The 22,917-nt window shown below is 41.2% G+C and overlaps 1 protein-coding gene across 1 annotated transcript in view; it reads right to left on the reverse strand.

Moving 5' to 3' along the window:
• GAREM1 (GRB2 associated regulator of MAPK1 subtype 1) overlaps nucleotides 1-22,917 on the reverse strand; it is a 99,964-nt gene that overhangs the window by 15,254 nt on the left and 61,793 nt on the right. Inside the window, exon 3 of the mRNA XM_063299236.1 lies at nucleotides 14,262-14,392. Within this exon, the coding sequence (XP_063155306.1) occupies nucleotides 14,262-14,392 (131 nt within the window). The remainder of the gene's footprint in view (nucleotides 1-14,261; nucleotides 14,393-22,917) is intronic.

The following is a 22,917-nucleotide window of genomic DNA, read 5'->3' on the forward strand; positions in this document are numbered from 1 at the left end:
GCTAACGGTACGACCATCTTTCCCATTTCAAAAAAATCGGTGACTCAACTCCTACTGTACATGGACAGACACTGCCCTGTCTATCCTTCAGAGGGGTCGCTCAAAGCATCCACTTGGGAAAGGATAGGAAAATATTTTCATGATACCCCACGAGCACCCGTGCCTATTCTGACTGCCTGGAAGGCTGTTATGGCGGCCATCAACACTCTTTCCCCTCCCCCGTCTTCCCCGGAAACTTGCCCTTCTCCTCCCGGCCCAAAAACCCCACCCCCTCTTGCCGCCCATCTCGATGCTGCCTCACCACCACCCCCTCCATACCCAGCCGTTCCTCCTCCCCCTTCAGCTCCAACCCCCGGATCCCCTCAACACCACCCCCTAGGAGGCGCCATCACTGAACTCCTCTCCTCCCCCCTCTCATTGGAAATGGAGAGTCCCTCTGCCTTTCCCATGACCATCGGCCTAGGGGCGGCGGGAGGAAATTTGTATAACAATATTGAACTTAAGGTTTTGAAACAAATCAAAGATGCTGTAACCACCTACGGCTTGCACTCTCCTTTTACTAGGGGAGTTTTAGACTCTTTAGTTACTGCTAACACTGTTATGTTATTGTATGATTGGAAAATGCTTTTTTCTATGCTTATGACCCCGGCGCAATACGTTGTGTGGCAATCTGAATACGACAAAGGGGTGGAAGTAGAAATTAGAAGAGGTCTTCCCGCAGGGGTGACCGCAAATCAATTATTAGGAAAGGGACAATTCGCAACCTTAGTCCAGCAACAGAACTCCCCCCGTCGTTGTTTTGCTATTATTCACATGTGCGCCATGAATGCTCTCAAAAGAGTGGATGATTCCGACTCTCAATCCACCCAAACGTTTTTGAAAATAATGCAAGAACCAAATGAACCATATGCTTCCTTCATAAGTCGCCTTCAGATTGCTTTAGACCGACAAATTGATAATGCCACGGCTAAACATGAGCTGCTAATGAAACTTGCTTTCTCTAACGCTAATCATGACTGCCAGACCATTCTGCAACCCGCAGTCAATCAACCGGGTGTAAAGCTTGCAGACTTCCTGCAACTCTGCAGAATCGTTGGTACCACCTCTCACAAAGTGAGCGCTCTCGCTGCCGCCATTACCACCTCGCTGCCTTCTACTAACCCCTCCCCTCAGCTCCATTCCCCGGAAGCCCTCGCAATCACTCGTCATGGAAATTGCTTCAATTGTGGGAAGCCGGGCCACTTTAAGAATCAATGCCGTGCACCCGGGGGAGGTGGGGCGCCCCCTTCCACTCAAAGGGGGCCGCCCCCCCCCTCCAAACCTAAAACTCCTTGTCCCAGGTGCCGCAAAGGCTATCATTGGGCCTCGCAATGTCGCAATAACTCCTCCCCTCACCAGCCTTCGGAAAACTAGATCGGGGGTTGTCAGCTAACCCCGCCCCAAAGGCTGAATTACCCATCACCAGCTTCCCTGTGGAGTTGGCAGAGGATCTTTTGTATGACGATCCGGGGGCTGTCCTTTCCCTTCCTCTTGTTGTCACGCTGCATAAACCCCTCCCTCCTCTTACCCCTGCTTTGCTTATTCCCAACTCCTCGCTTACGCTTGAGGGAATGGTTGCTGCTCCCTATTTGTATGATTCATCAGATTTGACACAAATTGCTCTGGCAGGAGTGGGAGATAGGTGCTTTTCCTTAAATAAAGGAACAATTGTCGCCACGCTCATACTTCTCCCTTCTCCTGATATGCCATCATTGTTTGCCTTGCAGCAACCAGTCCAAACCTCTAAACCCACCCTCCTTGTCACACTAAATGGTCGCTCTTTCGAAGGCTTGATTGACACCGGCGCCGACGTCTCTGTCATTCGTTCCGCTGAATGGCCCTCCTCCTGGCCTATCGCTGAAGCCTCCTCGGTGCAAGGAGTAGGCGGAGCACAGGCCGCTAAGGTCAGCTCTCATTGGCTTTCTGCTGTGACTGCTCATTCTCATATTACAGCGTATCTAAAGCCTTATATCTTGCCTTTGCACTGTAACCTATGGGGCCGTGACTTGCTTTCACAGTTCCACGCTTTTATTCAACTTCCCTAATGGCTTTACAGGACCCTTCAGGGTCTCTCTCTCTCTCTCTCAAAACCTCTGTGCCGGTATGGGTTGATCAATGGCCACTCACCAAAGAGAAACTGGACGCCTTACATATCTTGGTCCAACAGCAGTTAATTGAAGGCCATATCGAAACCTCCACCAGCCCATACAATACTCCGGTATTTGTCATCAAAAAGAAGTCTGGCAAATGGCGCCTCCTACAGGATCTTAGGGCTATCAACACCATCCTTCAGCCCATGGGACCTTTGCAGTGTGGACTTCCCAACCCCAACTTGATTCCGGAAGGACACGACCTTATTGTAATAGACCTCAAGGATTGTTTTTTTTCCATACCATTGGCACAAAAGGACAGAATTATTTTCGCATTTACGGTACCGGAACTTAACAATTCAAAGCCTACTGCTCGGTACCAGTGGAAGGTCCTCCCACAAGGCATGTTGAACTCACCCACAATGTGCCAATTTTTTGTCGATAAAGCATTGCAACCCTATAGATCCCAATTTCCGCATTTTCTTGTGTATCATTATATGGATGACATTTTAGTCGCTGCTGAGGGCCCGAAAGGGACAGTTCAAAAAACTTTTCCTATTCTTTTAGCCACCCTAGCAACGGCAGGGTTGCACGTTGCACCAGAAAAGGTCCAGTCTCGTTATCCAATGCAATATCTAGGCCACAAAGTTTTAGCCTCCACTGCTGCCCCACTTCTACCTATGCTCACGCTTCCCCAGCCGACCACCTTGGTCCAATTACAACAATGTCTGGGGGTCATTAACTGGGCCCGCGCATACCTTGCTTTAACTACACCCATGTTATCACCTTTATTCCAAGCGTTAGTGGGTTTGACAAACCCAGCTGACAAGGTATACCTTACAGAACAACAATTGCACGCCCTACAACAGGTCAATGCCGTCCTTACGACCCAATGGGTGGACCGTGCGCTCACTGACAAACTACCCTCTCTTGCCATTCTTTCGACACATCAATTATTAACTGCCATCATTGTCCAAACGTCTGATAACAAACATCTACATATTTTAGAATGGCTACACTTGCCGCACACACCTAAGACATCCATCATCACCAGAGCAGCACAAATGGCCTCTCTTGTTGAGAAAGGCCGGAAGAGGATTAGAGCCCTAATGGGACTGGATGTTTCCACCCTGTACATTCCCCTTAAGGTTACTCAATGGGAACCCCTCCTACAAAACTCCACTGCACTGCAGGATGCCTTGGAGGACTGGTGTGGCCAGGTGTCATGCCATCTTCCCCCTGATCCTCGATTGCAACTGTTGCGAACAGTACCCTTTACACTAACCTCGCCGTTCGTTCAGCAGCCACTCAAGGAAGCCCTCACTGTTTTTACAGACGGCTCCAAAACCATAGGGGCTTGTACATGGCAAAATAATTGCAAATGGCATAAACGCCTAACAGGCCCACAAGCATCTGCCCAACAGGCTGAGTTAGCCGCCTTTTTGCTAGCCTTGTCTCTTTTCCCTGAACAGCCTTTGAATGTTATATTAGATAGTATGTATGTCACTCAAATGGCTGTGGCCATGTTTGATGCATATATTTCCCCTGTTACCCCCCCCTCTCTCATGACGCTTTTTTTGCAGCTTCAAACTCTCCTGAAGGACAGAACATCCCCTTTGTTTGTAGCGCATATTAGAAGCCACCAACAGCTACCCGGTTTCCTGTCCGAAGGCAACCACATGGCAGATGAGGCTTGCAAAATTATGGCCTCTTCCCCTCTTCCTCCGCCGCTTTCAGCAGGGGACAGCCATGCTTATTTCCATCAAAATAAAAAAGCCTTGGTGCGCCAATTTGGCATTACATATCAAGAAGCTACCGCCATTCTTCAACAATGTCCAACCTGCAGTTTGCAGGCAAAGTGCATCCCTGAGGGAGTTAATCCCAGGGGTGTCCATGCTTGTGACACATGGCAGATGGATGTCACTCATTATCCCTCTTTTGCACCTTGGAAGTATATCCATGTATCTGTGGATACCTATTCGGGATTCATCCTGGCAACTTTGCAAAGAGGAGAAGCCACGAAAAACGTAATCAATCATTGTATTCGCACTTTCGTCACATCGGGATGTCCCAAAACTTTGAAAACTGACAATGGCCCCGCTTACGTCAGCACTCCCTTTGCTGAGTTTTGCCGTAAGTGGTCCATTACTCACAGATTCGGTATACCATTCAACAGCCAAGGTCAGGCTATTGTGGAAAGGGCTAACCAGACCCTAAAGAATGCCCTTGATCGGCAAACGGGGAAAAAGGCCTTAGGCCCCCCAAGCCTCCCGATGTTACAAAATATCCTTAATCTCACCTTGTTTACCTTGAATTTCCTTAATCTTACCGGTACCCCCCCTGCTACGGCTGCATCTCGACACTTTTCCAAGCCAGTAGTTCCCTCTTCCCGTCCCCTTGTTTATTTTAGGCAACTGCCCAGCCCTGAGTGGAAAGGCCCTGCGCAACTCGTCACCTGGGGAAAAGGCTACGCTGCTGTGCAACTACCTGATCGAGTGCTCTGGGTTCCTGCTCGCTGCATCCGGCCATATCATGGGCAGCCTCCTGACAAGCACCTTCTTGACCCTCCTTCTCTGTTATCTCTCTTCCATCTCTGCTCCCCTCACAACGAACCCTAAAACAACCTCTCTCATTCGAACCCATCGTTTACGCTACCCTGCCACCATTGGCCGCAGCTCAGCATCCAACGCCATGGAATGTCTTCAACGCTCTCCCATCAAAAGAAAAGGCACCTTCTGGCGCTGGTTCCGCAACAACACCCTTCTCCAAGATGGCGATTCCTACTCCATCACTTATCACTTTCGCCAAACTACCCTTGCTATCACCAACGTACAGTTGACCGATCTAGGACAATATCACTGTGAAATAACAAAATTAATTAAGGGGTTCGCCACCTCATCTCGCCTTACGCTCACCTTATTTTTACTCTCCCTTCCTGAGCCCGCCCGTTGGCAGGGACGACGCCTACTGGCATTTGACGCCCAGGGATCGCATCGCCCTTACAATATCACCTGGACAATCCGCGATGCCTTGGGACAGATCCTGAATACCTCCTTTTGTTATAGCCCAATTATATCTTGTTTCCCTAACCTGTATTTTGACTTTTCAGAAATGCTTTTAGGAGTGACAGCCTACAGGAGGCTGGACGGCTTCCCAGAGCCCAGCCACTCCACCGTTAAAAGGTATCCCCTGTATGTGTGCCCAGGACATGACACCAGCCCTGATCACGTGCACGACTGCGGAGGCTTAGCAGATTACTTTTGCAAATCTTGGTCCTGCGTTTCCACTGGCTACATCTACTGGACCCCTCCATATAAGACTGATTACATCACCCTCACTCGGTTGAGAAAGGACATTAGGTGCACCGCAACCAAAAAGAATGCGGCAGGACAGGGGGGTTGGAATAGATGTAATCCGGTTATTGTACAATTCACTGCTGCAGGAAAAGCTCAGGGGAATGCCTGGGACTCAGGTGTAAAATGGGGAGGTCGTATATATGCCGGATGGCCCGGGTATCATTACGGCAACATATTCTACATTCAACGACAGGTCACTCTCCCTCAGTCCCCACCTGTTGGGCCCAATGCCGACGACATTCACTCCACCTTTCTTAAACCCCTCACCAAACAAAAAAACCCCCTTGTCTCTCTTCTTAACTCCTCCTTTTCCCTTGTTCACACCGCTTCTAACACATCTCGATGTTGGCTTTGCTTGTCTTCCTCCCCACCATTCTATGAAGCAGTCGGTTCTCCTGACCCTATCCGAAACTCTACCTCAGCCGCCTCCTGCCGCTGGCAAAACACCACGTTGACTATCACCTCTATAATAGGGCAGGGCTGCTGCCTTGGCCGTGTTCCTGCTAACTATATTCAATATTGCCTTAATTCTTCTCATGATCACTGTGCCCTCTATCTTCCAAAAAATCGCTTGAACATCAACGGTCACACCGGCCATGGTGGCTACGGTGTACTCTACACTACCTCTGGTAATATCTCTGCCCGATTGACAGGGCAATACTTTATCCCTGGGAACAACTCTGTTTGGGCATGTTCTTCTGGCCTCACCGCATGTGTATATGGTGATACCTTGTTACAAACTAACGCCTTTTGTATTCAGGTGCTCCTACTCCCCAAGGTTTCTATCTATTCCCCTGACGAACTTCTCTCCATTTTAGAGCCCCCTCATTATCCCCTCAAGGCTAAGCGCGAAGTAGTGACTGCTGTAACTTTATCAGTCCTACTGGGCTTAGGTGCGGCTGGAGCCGCCACTGGTGTGTCAGCCCTTGTTGTCAATGATCAGAACCTGCGTCACCTTAGCGTTATCATTGACACTGACCTTCGCGCCATCGAACAATCTATTGTGGCGCTACAAGATTCCCTTACCTCTCTATCCGAAGTGGTTTTGCAAAATCGTAGGGGTCTCGACCTTCTGTTCCTCAAACAAGGGGGACTGTGTGTTGCTCTAAAGGAAGACTGCTGTTTTTATGCCGACAACTCAGGAGTAGTATTGGACTCTATGAAAGAGCTCAATTCCCGTTTAAAAACAAGGGAATTGGAGCGCCAACAATCCATGTCATGGTATCAAAATATGTTTAGCATTTCTCCATGGCTAACCACACTGTTGTCCGCTCTGTTGGGGCCCCTCCTGTTATTGATTCTCGTATGCACCATAGGCCCCTGTGTGCTGGGTCGCGTTCTCCGCTTCTTAAAGCAGAGACTTCATACATTGGACTCAGAGGTATCCGAGACAAAGCTTGCTGTTCAACACCTGGTCACTGCTGTAGGTATGGAGAAAACACCACTCTTGGGATGGTCCTCCGATAGTGAATCGGAAATGGACAAGGACCCCCGGTCACACTACCCCCCGAGAGAGGACGCTGGGATGGGTCTCCTTGGACTGAAGACTCCCTGGCTCCCCGACTCAGACCCTCTGGGGGAGGAACAAAATTAAATAAAAAAGGTGGAATTGTGACGAACCTGACTCCATTACTGCACAGCTAGATTGTACGTCTCTCACGTAGCCTCAGAATGCTGTATATTCCCTTATAAGGGCATGAGTTGTATTTCCCTATTCTCTTTGTACTCACTCCCCCGCCCTGATAGAACTGCTGAATAAAAGGAGGTGGGGGCGTGGCCCAGGAGGCAGTACCAGCAACCTCCTGAGATGTAGCGTCACTCGCCACAAAAGAATCCTGTGCCTACCGTTGTTTTTTCGACCTCACCCTTGCGAGGGAATCGTTGGCTCATTCCCCCCCAGGGAATCCCATAGACCGAAGGGCGAAGGACTGGTCGCGTGACGCGACAAGTTACGCCTAGCCTTGCTTCCAGTTCCGAGTCTTGTCTAGAGGTTCCAGCCACGCTGAGTCCTGCTTCCAGTTCCAAGCCATGTTCAGCTGTTTCAGCTATGCTTAGTCCTGCTTCTAGCTCTGAATCTGGTGTTGTTTCTCCAGCCACACTCACGCTTGCTCCCAGTCCAGAGTTTCACCTTGCTGCATTATCAAGAACTGTTGCTGCCTTTGATCCTGTAGCACCTTGCTGCTTATCATTGCCTGGGTGGACTTGATGGTTTTTCTTAATATGAACTGCTACTGATGTAAATAGGTGTTGAATAAAAGGGTCTCTTTTATAATTGTCTGGCCGCCTCTTAGTCTGAACAGGACAATTCATCTGCTCCCTGCCTCTGGCTTCCTGCTGTAAGGTTCTCCACCAAGCCGGTGTTCTCTCTGTCCCATCTCCAATGCCAACAGACCAGCCAGGCTTGGGCTGCTTAATCAGTTCTCTTTCTAGGAATTCCTCAGTCTCCAGGGAGGCAGGTCTTCTCACTTGCTGCTTTTTGGCTGTCCCTCCTTTTTCCTTCACTTTTCCCCCTTGGACCTTGGACCTTCGCTCCCTTACTTCTAGTGGCCACAGCAGCTTCCGTGGAGGGACTTGGAACCTCTCCATCATCTCCTGCCTTCTCTGGATTGGGTTGTGTTGTGCTCTCCATTCCGCCGCAGTTGGACTCTGGAGAGCTCAGCAATTAACTTTCCTCAGAGAATCCAAACTTCTCCTGGCAAAGTTAAAATCTTTTTCAATCACAGCTTTATGTAAGAACTGGCACCCTTAGTTCCAATATTGACCCAACTCATGCACAATTGATATATCCAGAATTCAGGTTTATTAAGAACAAGACCACAGAACAAGAGAAAGATGCGATTGAAAAGTTCCCGCCAAAAACTCTCAATTAAAACATTCCAATGTGGAGTCCTTGGTGCTCTCTGAGCCTTGTTGTTTTCTTGCAGACATTTCATTGCCAGACTAGGCAACATCTTCAGTGCAAAGAGGGAGTGGGCCTTGCTCTCAGGCCCACTCCCTCTTTGCACTGAAGATGTTGCCTAGTCTGGCAATGAAACGTCTGCAAGAAAACAACAAGGCTCAGAGAGCACCAAGGACTCCACAGTTCAACTCTGAGCTACAAATATTCGCTTCAATTGGTAAAACATTCCAATGCCCAGCACCCCCCTTCCTTTCTCTTTCTCACTCTGCTTCCAAGAACCAGCATTACCAGCCGCAGATGTCTCCAGCAACATGACCTCAACTCCCTCCTTACAACCCAAACAGCAGTAATTCGCACTCCTTGCAATTCCCCCCTCCCATCTTCTTTCTTGACACACATTGACTCATCACTGCAGACGAACACGATCAGACGATTCAGCGATCATTTGATTGTGGAGTCTGACAATCTTCCTCTGTTCCAGTCATCAAAGAGATACCATCAGCATATCTGAGTTTACTAAGCTTCCTGCCAGCAATTTTAATTTTAATTTCTTCTAGGGTTTCTCATGATATATTCTGGAAATAAATTAAATAAGGTGACAGTATGGAACTGTATGATATTCCTTTCCCTATTCTAAACCATTTAGTCACTCCATTTTCTGTTCTGGTGCTTCCTGGTCATCACATAAATTATTTAATTGTTAGGTGAGGTGGTCTGATACACCAATGGTTTTAAGAGCCATTCACAATTTGCTGTAATATAGACAGTCAAAAGCCTTAATACAATAAAAAAGGAAAGGTGCCATTACTTTACTACTTACTTTATGCTATTCATCAGATGTTATAGGATGGAATGTGATTTTGGATGTCTCTACCCCTTTTTCATCTGGCGTTTCTCATTCTATGTATTGTGCAAATCTGGATCACAAAATCTTGAGCAAAATCTTAATAGCATGACAGATAAGTGCAACTGCTTGGTTGTTTTGTTTTTGTTTTTTGGTACTGGAATATAAATGGATTTGGCCACTATGGCATTTTCCAGCACTTGCTTTCAGATCACAAGCAGCATTTTAATTGCATCATCTTGCAAGATTTTAAACAGTTCTTCTGACAGTACATCAAATCCTGCAGCTTTGTTTGTAGGAATAATTTCTAGGGCCCTTTTACCTTAACTTCCCAGATAGTCTAGCTCTAGTTCAACTCTTTTATGTATTATGTATTTGTGATACTTTTTTTTTTTCAGTTCATCTATATGTTTGCATCATCTTGTCTTCATATCTTCCTTCAAGTAGACATTTGCCGTTGTCTTTTATCATACCAATCTTTGGATAAAAATTTCCTTTGATTTCTTTAATCTTTTAAAAATAAATACCTTTTCCTTTCAATTTGTTTATCCTTAGTTTCTTCACATTGCTTATTTAGATACAACTACTTGTTTCTTCTCGTTTTTCTCTGGAACTCAGCATTTACTTGGGCAAACTCTTTTGGTGTTGTATTTTGCTATTTCTTCAACTATCAGTGAATCAGAAGACAGCCATTTCTTCTTCTTTTGCTTTTTGGGATATTTTTGTTTGCTTAACTTAAATGGTATCATGAATTTCAGGCCAGAGTTCTCCAGCATCCTATTTATCAAATTAATCAATTTAATCTATTTTGTAAAGATTCTTAAATAGTTTTGGGATTAAATATTAGCGTTAGCGGATTTGCTAGTGTTCAAGAAAGTACACAGAAGTTAGATTGGGATCTACTATTAGAACATTGGGTTATTTTTAGTATAACGGTGTTATACTAAAGTACAACTGCTTAATAATAGAAATGATAAAATAGCTCCCTTGCCATCTCAAATTATGTAGCTGAACAAAAGGAAGCCTGGGGAACCAGGAATGGATTTTTATATGCATGAATAATGAGCTCCATTCAATGGAATATTCAAAACAAATTGTTAGGCTCATAGGTCTTTCATTCTAAGTGTAATTCTTGTATTGATCCTAGCTGGTGGAACTTGAGAATCTAGTAAGAAGATAAATAGATCTCATAAGCTTGAAGTCATCCCACTACTGCAGAAATATACCCATCCTGGTCTACATAACTTCCTGGAAAGCCTGTGCAGATATGAAAAACCCATTATCCCTTAATTAGAAACCGTATTGTTTTTAGGCAGTGGAAACTGAACTGGAGCTTTCAAACAAAGCCCTCTTTTATTGACAGAGTTGGAGAGCATCGAGGTCTCATTTAGTATTGTATGTGTATATTTGCTATCATCCATTGAACTGAGACAGGTTTTCTGCAATTCACAGGAGACGCAAATCAAGGAAGGCAGGAAAGCACATGACTATATTGATATGAAGCTTAACTGTCAGGGTCAAATATTGCGGAAAGAATAGAGAAATATTTCATGCGGTGCTGCAGTTCAGGATAATTCAGTGAAATCAACTAATAATAAATGAGAAGATCAACAAGAAGTAATTTTTCATGCAAAACTTTTACTCTATGCTAACTTAAAGTGTTGTGATTGTCTTTTAACTGGTATTTTTATTGTCACTGTAGTATTGTAAATCACTCTGGCTAAAAATCAGGATGAGATGCAAAACCCATAATCATTACTTGCCAAAGTCAGTGTAGTAAGATCTACTTAAATTAATTTAGTTTAGGATTTATTCTTAACACAATAATTACTGATAAACATAAATGTTAATCTCTTTATGTTTTGCTTTCTGACTTTTTATGTATCTTCAAATCAACAGGCTAAAAATTCTCCACCTGATCCAACTGTTGATATAAGTAATTTAAATCCATTTTACTAGAACATAGTAGTGTTCTAGAAGTCAGTGGTCAGCTGGCTTATTGCTCCGTTTAAAAAAAAAAAAAAACTGTCTTAGAAATAGTTTGAGCTAATTCCTGGAGAATCTGCCTTTCAATAACTATAAATTATGACAGTTAAGCAGATCTTTGAATTTAGAGCCAAAATTTCTCCAAGTAGCAAAATGCTGGCATGAAACAAAAAGATCTTCTTGTGGTTTCCAAGAAACACTTTGCTGGCCATGCAGCTAGATGCTAATTTTATTTTATTGCATGCAGTTTGTTACACCTATTTGCTATTAGTCACACTTTTAAGACACTGGAGCCATTAGAACAATTAAGGCATAACCCATAAATTTGTTTGAGGTTTTTTTCTGGTTATTTTAGGTTTTAGTCTCTGGATTCCTTGCCATCCCTTTCTATGTCCTACCTAAATTTTTGCACCACTATTGTTATACTATTAATATTCAGTTTGGAAATACCTATAGAGTTTAGTGATTTACTGATTTTATATTCTGTGTTAGCCATCCATACTTATGGCTGGTTAGTCATTTTAGCATTATATATAGTTTTATACCATATAACAGTATACCAATTACATAAATTTATATGCATTCATAGTTGATTTTTTAATTCTAATTACATTTATAATCTTAATGATATTGATACTATATTATGTTTTTACATTTGTGCTAGTATGATGATGCTTCAATAAACACAATTATCTGGAATATCTTGCTGGCCCTTGTTAAAATTAAACTATCTAACCAGATGGATCATGATCTGTTCCAGCAAGATAATCCTTGTTTATTTTCAGAATATTATTGAGTTTTTTGACTGAGACAGAACCTGGAGCTGGATCTCCCTGGTTCATGTTTAATTCTAAAGGTAGGCATACCGTTTCTGGGCTGTAAAAATTCCAATGACCACTACTAGATGGGAGCAAAGTACAGGTAGTTCTTGCTTAACTATGGTAATTGGGACCAGCAACTCCACTACTAAGCGACATGGTCATAAAACACAACACATGATTGCGCCAACTTACAACTGCAGTTGCAGCAATTCTAGTTGCCGTTGTTAGGCGAATCCCGCTCCTGCTGGCTTCCCCATTGACTTTGCTTGTCAGCAGGGCTGCAACTAGGGTCTGTGTCACCCGGGGCAAACATGGATTCCATGCCCATTTTGGAGCCCCCCTAGCGCTCATATTGGCGTCCCCCCAAGTGAGCCACCCGGGGCACATGCCCCACTTGCCCCCCCCCTCAGTTGCGGCCCTGCTTGTCAGAAGCCAGCAGTGAAGGTTGCAAATGGTGACCACAGGACACTGTGACTTGTCATAATTGCGAGTCGGTTGCCAAACACCTGAATCGCGATCAGATGACTACAGGGACGCTGCGATGGCCACAACTATGAGGAATGGTAGTAGGTCCCCTTGTTCAGTGCCATCGTAACTTCAAATGGTTGCTGAATGAGTGGCTGATGAACGAGGACTCCCTTTATCTCTTTTTGCATCTCTATTGTTTTTCTGGAATTTTATTACTGAGATATGGTATACTTATTCAAGCAGTAAACCTAAAGACCTTTATATGTTGCTGGACTGTAAATCTGGTTGTGGTCACATATAATGTGAGTTGAAATCCAACAAAAGTAGGAGAGCCACAATAGAGGTTAAATGAACATGCACATGACTTTCTGGTAGTATTTCCACTCCTAGGAGCTTCTGATATAGAAAATGGAGAACAAAGATAGATACTGTATTTCTTAAAATCAGAGATTAATGTGTCAGAAGATCACACTTCTGCAGTACTAACCATCTCCTGACATTATGTGAGCAACAAGGCAGAAATTTCACAAGCAATTATAACTTCATAAACTATAGACTACAATGTTTTGCATCAGGTGTAAAATTAAAATACATTATTTTGTGTTAGTACAGACATAACCCAAAGGGACCTTGGACTACATCAAGTGCTAACAGGAGATGTAAGATCTCTTAGTATAATTCAGAAAAAAAAGAGACAACTGAAGCAAGATATGAAAGCTGAACTTTCTTATTTTTTATTCAAATCTATGTGTAGAAAACTGAAGGACTGAATCTTTGAAGAACAGGGATTAATCCAATTTTATACATTATTCGCTTTTTAAAATTTAGAATATGTTACTTTTGAAGCCCATCTTCAGTGACTGTTGCCACATTGAATATAATAAAATACAACTTTTATAGCACAAGAAAGCTGCTAAGTCTTTTGTGAGACTGGCAGTTATATAAGTTAAAATCAAATATGAATAAAATGAATGAAATGTTTTATGTCTATAAAACTTCCATCGCACCTGGAGTTAGACTTCTCTCTCTCTCTCTCCTGCCCCCCTCTCTCTCCATGGAAATTACTGAAGTTTGTTAAATGTACCAAGATCATTTCATCCTGCAAGATTGGTAGCAAAAAGGGGCACATTCTGCAGAGACTGCACCCATGAATTTGTGAGTTGTTCCCCTCTTTCATACTGCTTGCTTTTTGCACTTAAACCTACAAGAGCTCTTTTTGTCTCCATACACATCATTTTATTTTTCTTTGATTCCCTATAGATTTAAAATCAAAATGTTATTAGTATTTTTTCTAGAAATTTTGATTATTCTCAGCCATCTGAGTTGAAAAGTAGATATTAAAACATCATTACAGTTTATATTGTCTTCATGTGGCCTAAGACATACTGTATTGTAGAGTGAATGAAACAGCTGCTCCTTTACCAAATAAAATCTAAGGGGTCAGAGGTGAGGGAGCGGGGGTACAACAAAAGAATCGCTGTCTAAAATTTGGAGGCAGTATTCCAGTTGAACACTGGAAGAGAACACTGCTGATTGGAGGTGATTCCCTCCTTGAAAAGTTCTTCATATCTTGCAAGATTAATAACCCTCAACTTCAGCCTAAGCAAAATGTACACAGCTAAATTGCTGTCAAAAGCAAACAGATTAAGACAAGACAAGAATCCCAAATTACTTTATCCACAATATAGAATTGCTCAATTGCAATGTAAAAAAATGGCTCAACTGTAAACTAGGGATAAACATTTGTTTAGGGGCTACCTTAACGTTGAATGTTATTTCCTCCATGACGTAAACTCGTTCAGGAAATGCTTTAGCCACCTCCTCCACACTGTTAAAATACTGCACTGGCTCCTTAATATCACGGTCTTGTTCCAGCAGCTTAAACTGCCCTGAAAACAGATGATAAATAGAAGAGCAGTAAGATATTTATATTGGATTGCAGTTTCTGTGGCAACTGCTCACACACTCCCTACCCTATTTAAGTTGGTCAGTTTCCTCCAATTATTAACAGTTAGGCAATGGAAGAAAAGATTGCACACATTTTTACAAACCTGAAAAGGAAAGAGCTACCAAGCTTGGCTAAACCAGAATTAGAAGAATGTGTGGGGGCTGACGTGAGATTTAATAGAATTTACAGGCAGGCTTTCTGGAAGTCAACTGAAAGTACTAATACATTCTCAGGATGGAACTACACACAGGCTTCTGTATGCTTAGAACTTTTTCATCATGTTATATAGTTCAAATTTCAAAACAGGAACTCAGTTCATAGAAAAAGTTTCACAAAAACAAAAGAAGAAGAAAAAAAAGACGAGGGCAATTATAGATGTTTAATAACTAAACAACATCTGTTGACCAGTTAATAAAGCAAGTTTCTGAGAATCGTTTTAGAGACATACACAAAAGTTCCCATGTTTTTCTCTTCTGGTGGAATTCCTTATGTTGATTCAGGCTTGACCAGAGAAAGGAATATTCCAGAAGAAAATGGGGATGTTCCACATATAGAAAAAAAAAAACACCCATATGATTTCTACATTATAAAAATATTCCAACTTTAATAGGCCTACAAAACAGATTCAGTGGCAAATCTTATCTATCTTCTCTTAGAAACTGATATGTGCTGTATGTCCAGGAGTCTTTGTAACATGGTTTTTAGCGAAAGTAAACATTTATCGGATAAGGATAAATAACTGATAGATAAGGATTTATTTATTCTATGTAGTTATTTCAGTGGAATGCACTGAATTCCATATCTATTAGTTATTTACAACTTATCTCCATGTGCTAGTAAAGGTAAAGGTTTCCCTTGACGTAAAGTCCAGTCGTGTCCGACTCTAGGGGGCGGTGCTCATCTCCGTTTCAAAGCCTTGGAGCCGGCGTTGTCCATAGGACACTTCCGGGTCATGTGGCCAGTATGACTCACGGAACGCCGTTACCTTCCCGCCGAAGCGGTACCAATTAATCTACTCACATTTGCATGTTTTCGAACTGCTTGGTGTGCAGAAGCTGGGACGAGCAACGGGAGCTCACCCCGCCGCGCGGTTTCGAACCGCCGACCTTCCGATCGACAGCTCAGCGGTTAATCTTTCACAATTATTAGCTTCACTTGGGCAAAGGTCACATCACACTAGAAGAAAAGCTTAGATGTGCTTATTCAGTTAGTATAATAGTATTTAAAGGCAAATTGTCTGAAATACATTTTATTTAAAATGTTACATACATATACGCATATCCATACACATATCATGCTACTCCATTTTGAGATAAGCAATGGTGAAAGGGCATAGAAAAGGAGTATGAAATAGTAAGCCAAAGTAATTAAAGGAATGAGACAAGAAACTTAGTGACGGCAATCCCAGCCCTCCCAGTTGCTGGGATTAGTGATGTTAGTGATGATCACGGGTCATTAAACAAGGACATTATCACAACTTCCTGCCAAGTGTGGTGGGGCTTTGGGTGGCTGCTGCAGGGTGTGTGTGATGGGCTGGTAAGGCATGGTGTGAGCATGGCAGGTGTTGGTGTGGCTGTTGCAGGGTGCTGGAATATCCAGAACTTCAAGGACTGGTTTTAAATACTACTCTTTCAGTGCCATTGTAACTTCGAACGGTCACTGAACAAGTGGTCATTGAGCAAGGACTACCTGTTACTGCTCTTATCATATTCAGCAACCAAACTTCAACCCTATATTCCTGCAAAGTATTCGGTATTCAAGCCTATTCACTGTCTTCAAATCAAAAACATACAATAAACTCCCTTTCTCAAATTTATACATTACTCACTGACCTGCTGAAGAGCAAAATTCTGTTTCTGTTCCCAGCATAAAATTACATTGCACTGCATGTCCCAAATGACCTCCCTTACTCTTCTGATAAGAATTCAGACAATCGCTTTCCCAGGCATTTTAACTAGTCCCTTTGTTATATTTGTACTCAGTCTTGCTGTCTTTCCCTTTTTCCAGGGAAATAAGAACACTCTTGTGATCATCGAGCGCCAATGCAGTGTTCACACATACACATTAAATGGGTTGTACAGCTACTCCATAAGCAAACCCATACATATTTTAACATTTTTCCACTCACACAATCTACACCTGCAGTTCTACCAGTTTTCAATATTCTTACAGCAATTGCAAATTTTTCATCAGTTTTTTTTCTTATACAATAATAGCATCTGTTTCAATCTCACTCTTCTACACCCCACAATCATTCTTGTATGTTATGTTAGTATAACTTGAATTCAACTTAGAGAGAGACAATCAGATTTGTAGTTTAAAGCTTTAAGGCACTAAAAACTGCTGACTCTGTTAAGTCTAATTTACACATTTAATTTAATCTTTACACAAATATTTTTGATGCTCCTTTCTGATGAGGGACAGAAATCAATTCACACTATTTTCATAGGTTTCCAAATGTACTGGCGGTTTGTATTTCATTCAGTGCTAAGTAGGGTTTCCATACCATGCTCTTCTTACTTGGTCAATTATAGTTATATAATGAGAAAAGTGGAAGAATGAACAATAAATATGTGTACAATCCATATTCAACACTTTTCAGTATTTCTAGATTACAGATAAGCCACCTAGGGCCTTTCATATGTTTTGAACCATTAACTCTATAATTCCTGTTCTTTGACCATGCTAGTTGGGGTGTATGAGCACTATAGTTTTCTAGAGTGAATGAACAGTCTTTGAAAAACAGTGCTGTTAATATTTTGGGAAACCTTATGCCATGAACTGTCCTATTTAACCTTGGGTTCTAACAGGCTGGTAGTTCTGCATCATTATACTAGCTATACAGAGCATAGCATCTCAGTTTGTAGCTGCAACCTGCTTTTCTGCATTATGGAGGCCTGAATATCTTTGGCTCATGGCAGAATTGTTACATCTGGCATTCAAAAACAGAGATTAAATAATCAGTTGTGTTTATCCTTTCTTAAGAGAATAATATTTGAATTTTTAAATCAAAAATTAATATCAAGCTACAGAAACATGATATCAGAGGGGGAATTGGCAGAACACTCCCACTCTCAGTGTTTTTTATTCTTTGGTTGAAAAGGCTTGCTGAGTGGTTATTCCTACTTCAGGGTCTCTTTCTTTAATTGAATGACTTGTTTCACTCATTATAAAGCTGCTTATTGAGCATTATTCCTTGTCTCTCCAGTTTTGATCCTGGTCCATGTTAAACACACTGCGGTGGAAGTGTAGGATGGTGCACAGTAAAAAATTCCATCTGACAATTATGTAAACATTTCTGCTTCTGCTTGGAACTTTGGACAGAACAAACAAACCTTGAAAGAAACACTGCTTTCAGAAAGCAATGTTTTTGAACACATACATAGATCAATTCCATGTAAAAGACTACTCTTGCTTCACGGGCAGGAAGCTTTTAAGTTTACCGAAAGGGAGAAGTTTGAAGCCAAGAAAGAGATTATATAGACTTTGGCAATATATATTCATCCTACATTACAACGTGGGCTAATACTCCAGTTTACCCAGAGTCTAGCATTTCAAAAGTAAAAAGTCAGTAGGTGTGACCTGCAAACACTACACTGACATTTGAAGATGAAAAAGCTTTTCTATGGAATTTTGAAGACAACAATATTCTTCAATGTATGGTTTTTATAGTCTGTAGCATACAGTGCATGTCACTTGTATTTGTACAAGTTTCACACTAAAAGGAATTCTGACACATCTGCCCATCAGAAAGGGATTTCTACTGCATGTTACTCCTAAATCAATAAAGGTCCAATTAACAACATTCTTTAATGCCTTGTTACAAAGAATGAAACTCATCTTTGTATACTACAACTTTGTACACTACATTATTTAATTATACCTAGCCATACATTAAAATGTATATTTATAATCTATGTCTAAATAATAAAACTATAACGACAACATAGAAATAAAATCAAAATTGTCAATATGATAGCTTGCTTCTGAAATCATTTGGTTGAGAATTTATTTTGAGCCACCCATAAATTGTGACAAAAACAATTTATAAAAAATAGCTTATTAAATTATTCAACAGGACTATACTAAAGCCAATTCTATAAAATCATCACATTCATAATCCCATGTTTTTATAAAGATTATTTCAAAAAGTTATTAAAATAATACTAGTACTAACAATAGTAAAGGTAAAGGTTTCCCTTGACGTAAAGTCCAGTCGAATCCGACTCTAGGGGGTGGTGCTCATCTCCGTTTCTAAGCCTTGGAGCCGGCGTTGTCCATAGGACACTTCCGGGTCATGTGGCCAGCATGACGACACGGAACGCCGTTACCTTCCCGCTGAAGCGGTACCTATTGATCTACTCACATTTGCATGTTTTCGAACTGCTAGGTGAGCAGGAGCTGGGATTAACAACGGGAGCTCACCCCGCCGCGCGGTTTCAAACCGCCGACCTTCCGATCGACAGCTCAGCGGTTTAACCTGCAGCGCCACCGCGTCCCTCAGTACTAACAATACAGTAGTTAATGTACAGATAACAGAAAATCCAGTTTTCATAATTTCCATGACCTGTTTTTTAGTTTCCTTTTATCAATTTGCTGACTGAAATATTTAAAGGTTATTCATTTAATAACCAATGAATTATTGGTTATTAAATGAATAATTATCACCAACTTAGTAATAGTAAAAGCCTGGGCAACATGCAGTACTACAATTTGGCTATCTTTACTGATGATTTTCATTGGTTTATATGGGCGATGCAGCACCTTTGGACATCATGACAGACAAGCATCCTTTTTGCAACATCCCAAAACTCAATTATTTTTAATGGCCAAAACCTTGTAAGATCACTAAATCTGGCATTTGGAGCTCTTGTCTGGAAGCTTGCTAGATTTTGAGCAAGAACTTCATGATCTCAAGAGAGTTTAAAGAATAACAAAATGTGATGAATGTGATGATCTCATGTGATTTTATAGAAGATATATCAATATATGATCATGGGGTTCTACTATGCTGTACTCTTCAACATTTATATTAAGCAAAATAGCTAATATCCAGATTAAAAAAAATTCAAAATTATCTTGACAGTTGAGAGAATGGCTTGAAAGTAACAGCACAAATGTTAGTAGATACTTTTTTCACTTAGGCATCAAAAATCAAATTACAGGCTTAAGATGGGTGATACTTGGGTTGGCAATAGTACTTGTGAAAAAGATTCTGATATTGTATTTGCTTACAAATTGAATATGAATTAGCAGAGTGTTGTGGCTACAAAAAAAAGCAAATATAAGGTTAGGTTGTATCAAGAGAATAATAGTTCCATTTAATTTTGCTTTAGTCAGACCTCAGCTCAAATAATGTGTCCAATTTCAGGCACCTACTATTAATATGCACAAACTGGAATAAATACATCGAATGACAACTAGGATGATAGAAGAAAATTAGCCCTATAAAAGGCGATTGATTTAGATTTTGGAAAGAAAGACTGAGGGAAGATGCAATAGCACTCTTCAAATATATGAAAGGATGTCATACGGCAGAAGGTCAAAATTTTATCATCCCAGAGTACATAATTATGATTCTATTCAATATATACAGTGCTGGTGAACAACCTGCACAACCGTCATGGATAAGAGGTTGGGAACTACTGGTTGAGACTAAATAATTCAAATTTCATTTGTAGCACTTGACAGGTTGATGCAGGTCAAACATATTTCAGGATCTCTAGCTTCACTGTCACAGAAAACTCTCCACGTTTTGAGCAGAAACTTCTTCAGAGGAATGAACCAAATTTAATGCAGAGTCTTGAATTGTACTGCCAATCCAGGATTAAATGAACTGTTGGTGTGCGTTTAATCAGTGGGCTTTTATACAGAAATCTGCAAGGGTAGACTGAGTTATCCCATTGGACACTTAGAGCTCAGTGCTAGGACTTTTTCCAGAAACAGAATTATCTAATATGTCTAGATCATCCATTCTGTTTCACAGCAGTACCATTAGGGTACTACCATTTGGTCATAGAATCCTTCTAAATTTTGAGTACCGTAATGAGAATTCTAATATATTGCTGTTCTTCACATTATCTGAAGAGTAATATTATGATTGAAACAATATAAATGGAAGCTTGTTTACTGATCATATGGGATTGCCAACTTCCATTCCTACTGAGTGGTATGTCACAGAACATTCATCAACATTCTACAGTAGCTACTGAAGGAAGGAGGACTCAAAAGCAGTCTAACATTGCTGAGGGAAGAAAAAACGGTCCACCTGGCTATCGTAATGCATCTGATGGGGACAGCTTAGGGGGAGGCCAAGGCCAGAAAAAGATTCAAGAATATACAGTAAGGACACTTCTGGTAGGGAGCCCTAAGGGACAGAAAGACTGCAAAAAAGGAGAGTCACGCAATGTTTCACTATATGTATGAGCAATCCAACCAGTTCTTTTCAGCTGCTGGCATTTAGTCTTCCTCTAAAAGGAGGATGTTGGACACCAAGTTATATTTTCTTGAAGGACAGGTTTGGCATGATTGCAAGCTGACTGAGAAAGAGAGATAAGAATTAACTTTTTATAATATGATATATTAAAAACTCCTGAGAGTGAAATGTACAAAGTGGCATCCTGACCAAATATAAAACCAGAGAGAAATAGAAAACACTGTTTTTTCTGTTAGCTTTATTTTTTCTTAAACTGAATAATGTTCAGTGTATATACTTGTTGACAAATACCATGATCAATTGTTTCAGTGATGCTGGCACATTTATACTTATTTATAAAATCTCCATTCTACTTTCTCAACATTAAAAATGATGAAAAAGATAGGTTGAATGCCAATCAGTAAAACAGGAAAATTATAGTCAACCTTAACCCATATCTTCTTTTACTTGAAGTTCCTGGCTAAGGTGGGATGAGAGTCTGGGGTGGGGATGGGGGTGGGTTCCATAAGAATGAACACACACACACACACACACACACACACAAACGAAATCACTTATACATACAATCCCTTCATACACATAAAGACAGAAGATCCAAACAATTGGAAAATGAGAATGAAAAGGAACTGAAATCAAAATTAGATAAAAATGAATAGCAAAATTATTATATCTAAAACAGCTGAGAAAATAAAAAATGGTGGTGGCATAACCAGTTAGCCATCACATGGGTTCTTTCTTACAGAAGCCCCCCTACTGAATTTATTCAGGAATAGGTAAGAACATATGTAAACAAGTACTTGATTAAAATCATTTGGTCCTAAGCTATGAAAGACTAACAAGCCCAGATGAGAACTCTGAACTCTGAACAGATCAGAAACTGGTTTAACTGGCATAGCAGCATCATAATAAGGTCATGACACCACTCCCATCCAGTAATTTAGCCACTGCGCTAAGATACTGATTGTTGTTTCAAATCTGTCCTCAGAACATCCTGCATCCCCACCCTTTTTGGGTTCAAGCTGACAGAAGAGTGACTGTGTGTGTGCATGATGTACACTGGATTTTAGTAGCAGCCTGCTCGTCAAATAGTCCTATAGGGAAATAATATTGACAGAGAGACCACATCTGGTCATTGACCCTAATAAAGGATTTGATTTGATTTGAGAGAGAGTTACTTAATTTTCACTCTAACTGCTGAAAGAAAAGGAGAAAAAGTGTGAGCAAGAGCAGTGAGGCACCCTGCATAAAATTCTGAAGTATAATATTTCCTGGGAAGATCTTCTCTCCTTCATTTGGCCCTCACTCATTAGCAACTCCAAATTCTAGGAAGGGGTCAACTATACAAGAAGCTGTTCTGCTCAGCCTCCCCTGCTCCACTCAGCTTTGCCTAAAAAGGACAGGGATCTACTTGTGGGGATGAGGGACATAATAGCCCAGGTGTGCTTAATGGTGAAAGATACTACATGTAGGTCTCGATTAGTGCTGATAATGAATCCCACAAAATGGTCGCATCATTCAAATTCACACTATTTAAAGTGATATTTCTATGGAAAATACGGTAATTTTTAAACATATCTTTTATATGTTTATTAATGAAATATAACCGTAAAAGATTAAAAGAATATACAACTTACATTTATTTTTAACAAAGTCACAGAGTAGTTCTAGAAAGCAAAATAAAAACAAAAAAAATTCTAAGTATCATTCCTAAAGGTAAGCTTACACTGGCAAAAACATCTTTGTCATGTAATGCAGGAAGTGGTAGCAAGATTGTTACCTAGACCACCCTTCAGTTATTTTTTTCATGGTTTTAATGTTTTTTATTGCTTTATAATAGATTATAACCTGCCATGAGATCTTCTAAATAGCTCTCATAAATACGATAAATAAATAAATCAAGTGAACAAAGGACAAGTTAGAAGATAAACTCATATCCAAAGCACATCTGCTACTGTATCTCCTGTATTCTCCTGTATTTCTTCAAAATGAGCCTCTTTTTTTGAGCTTTCCTTGAACAGAACCTTCCCTTT

The sequence above is a fragment of the Candoia aspera genome, chromosome 3 (genome assembly GCF_035149785.1).
Source record: "Candoia aspera isolate rCanAsp1 chromosome 3, rCanAsp1.hap2, whole genome shotgun sequence".
Lineage (NCBI taxonomy): Eukaryota > Metazoa > Chordata > Lepidosauria > Squamata > Boidae > Candoia > Candoia aspera.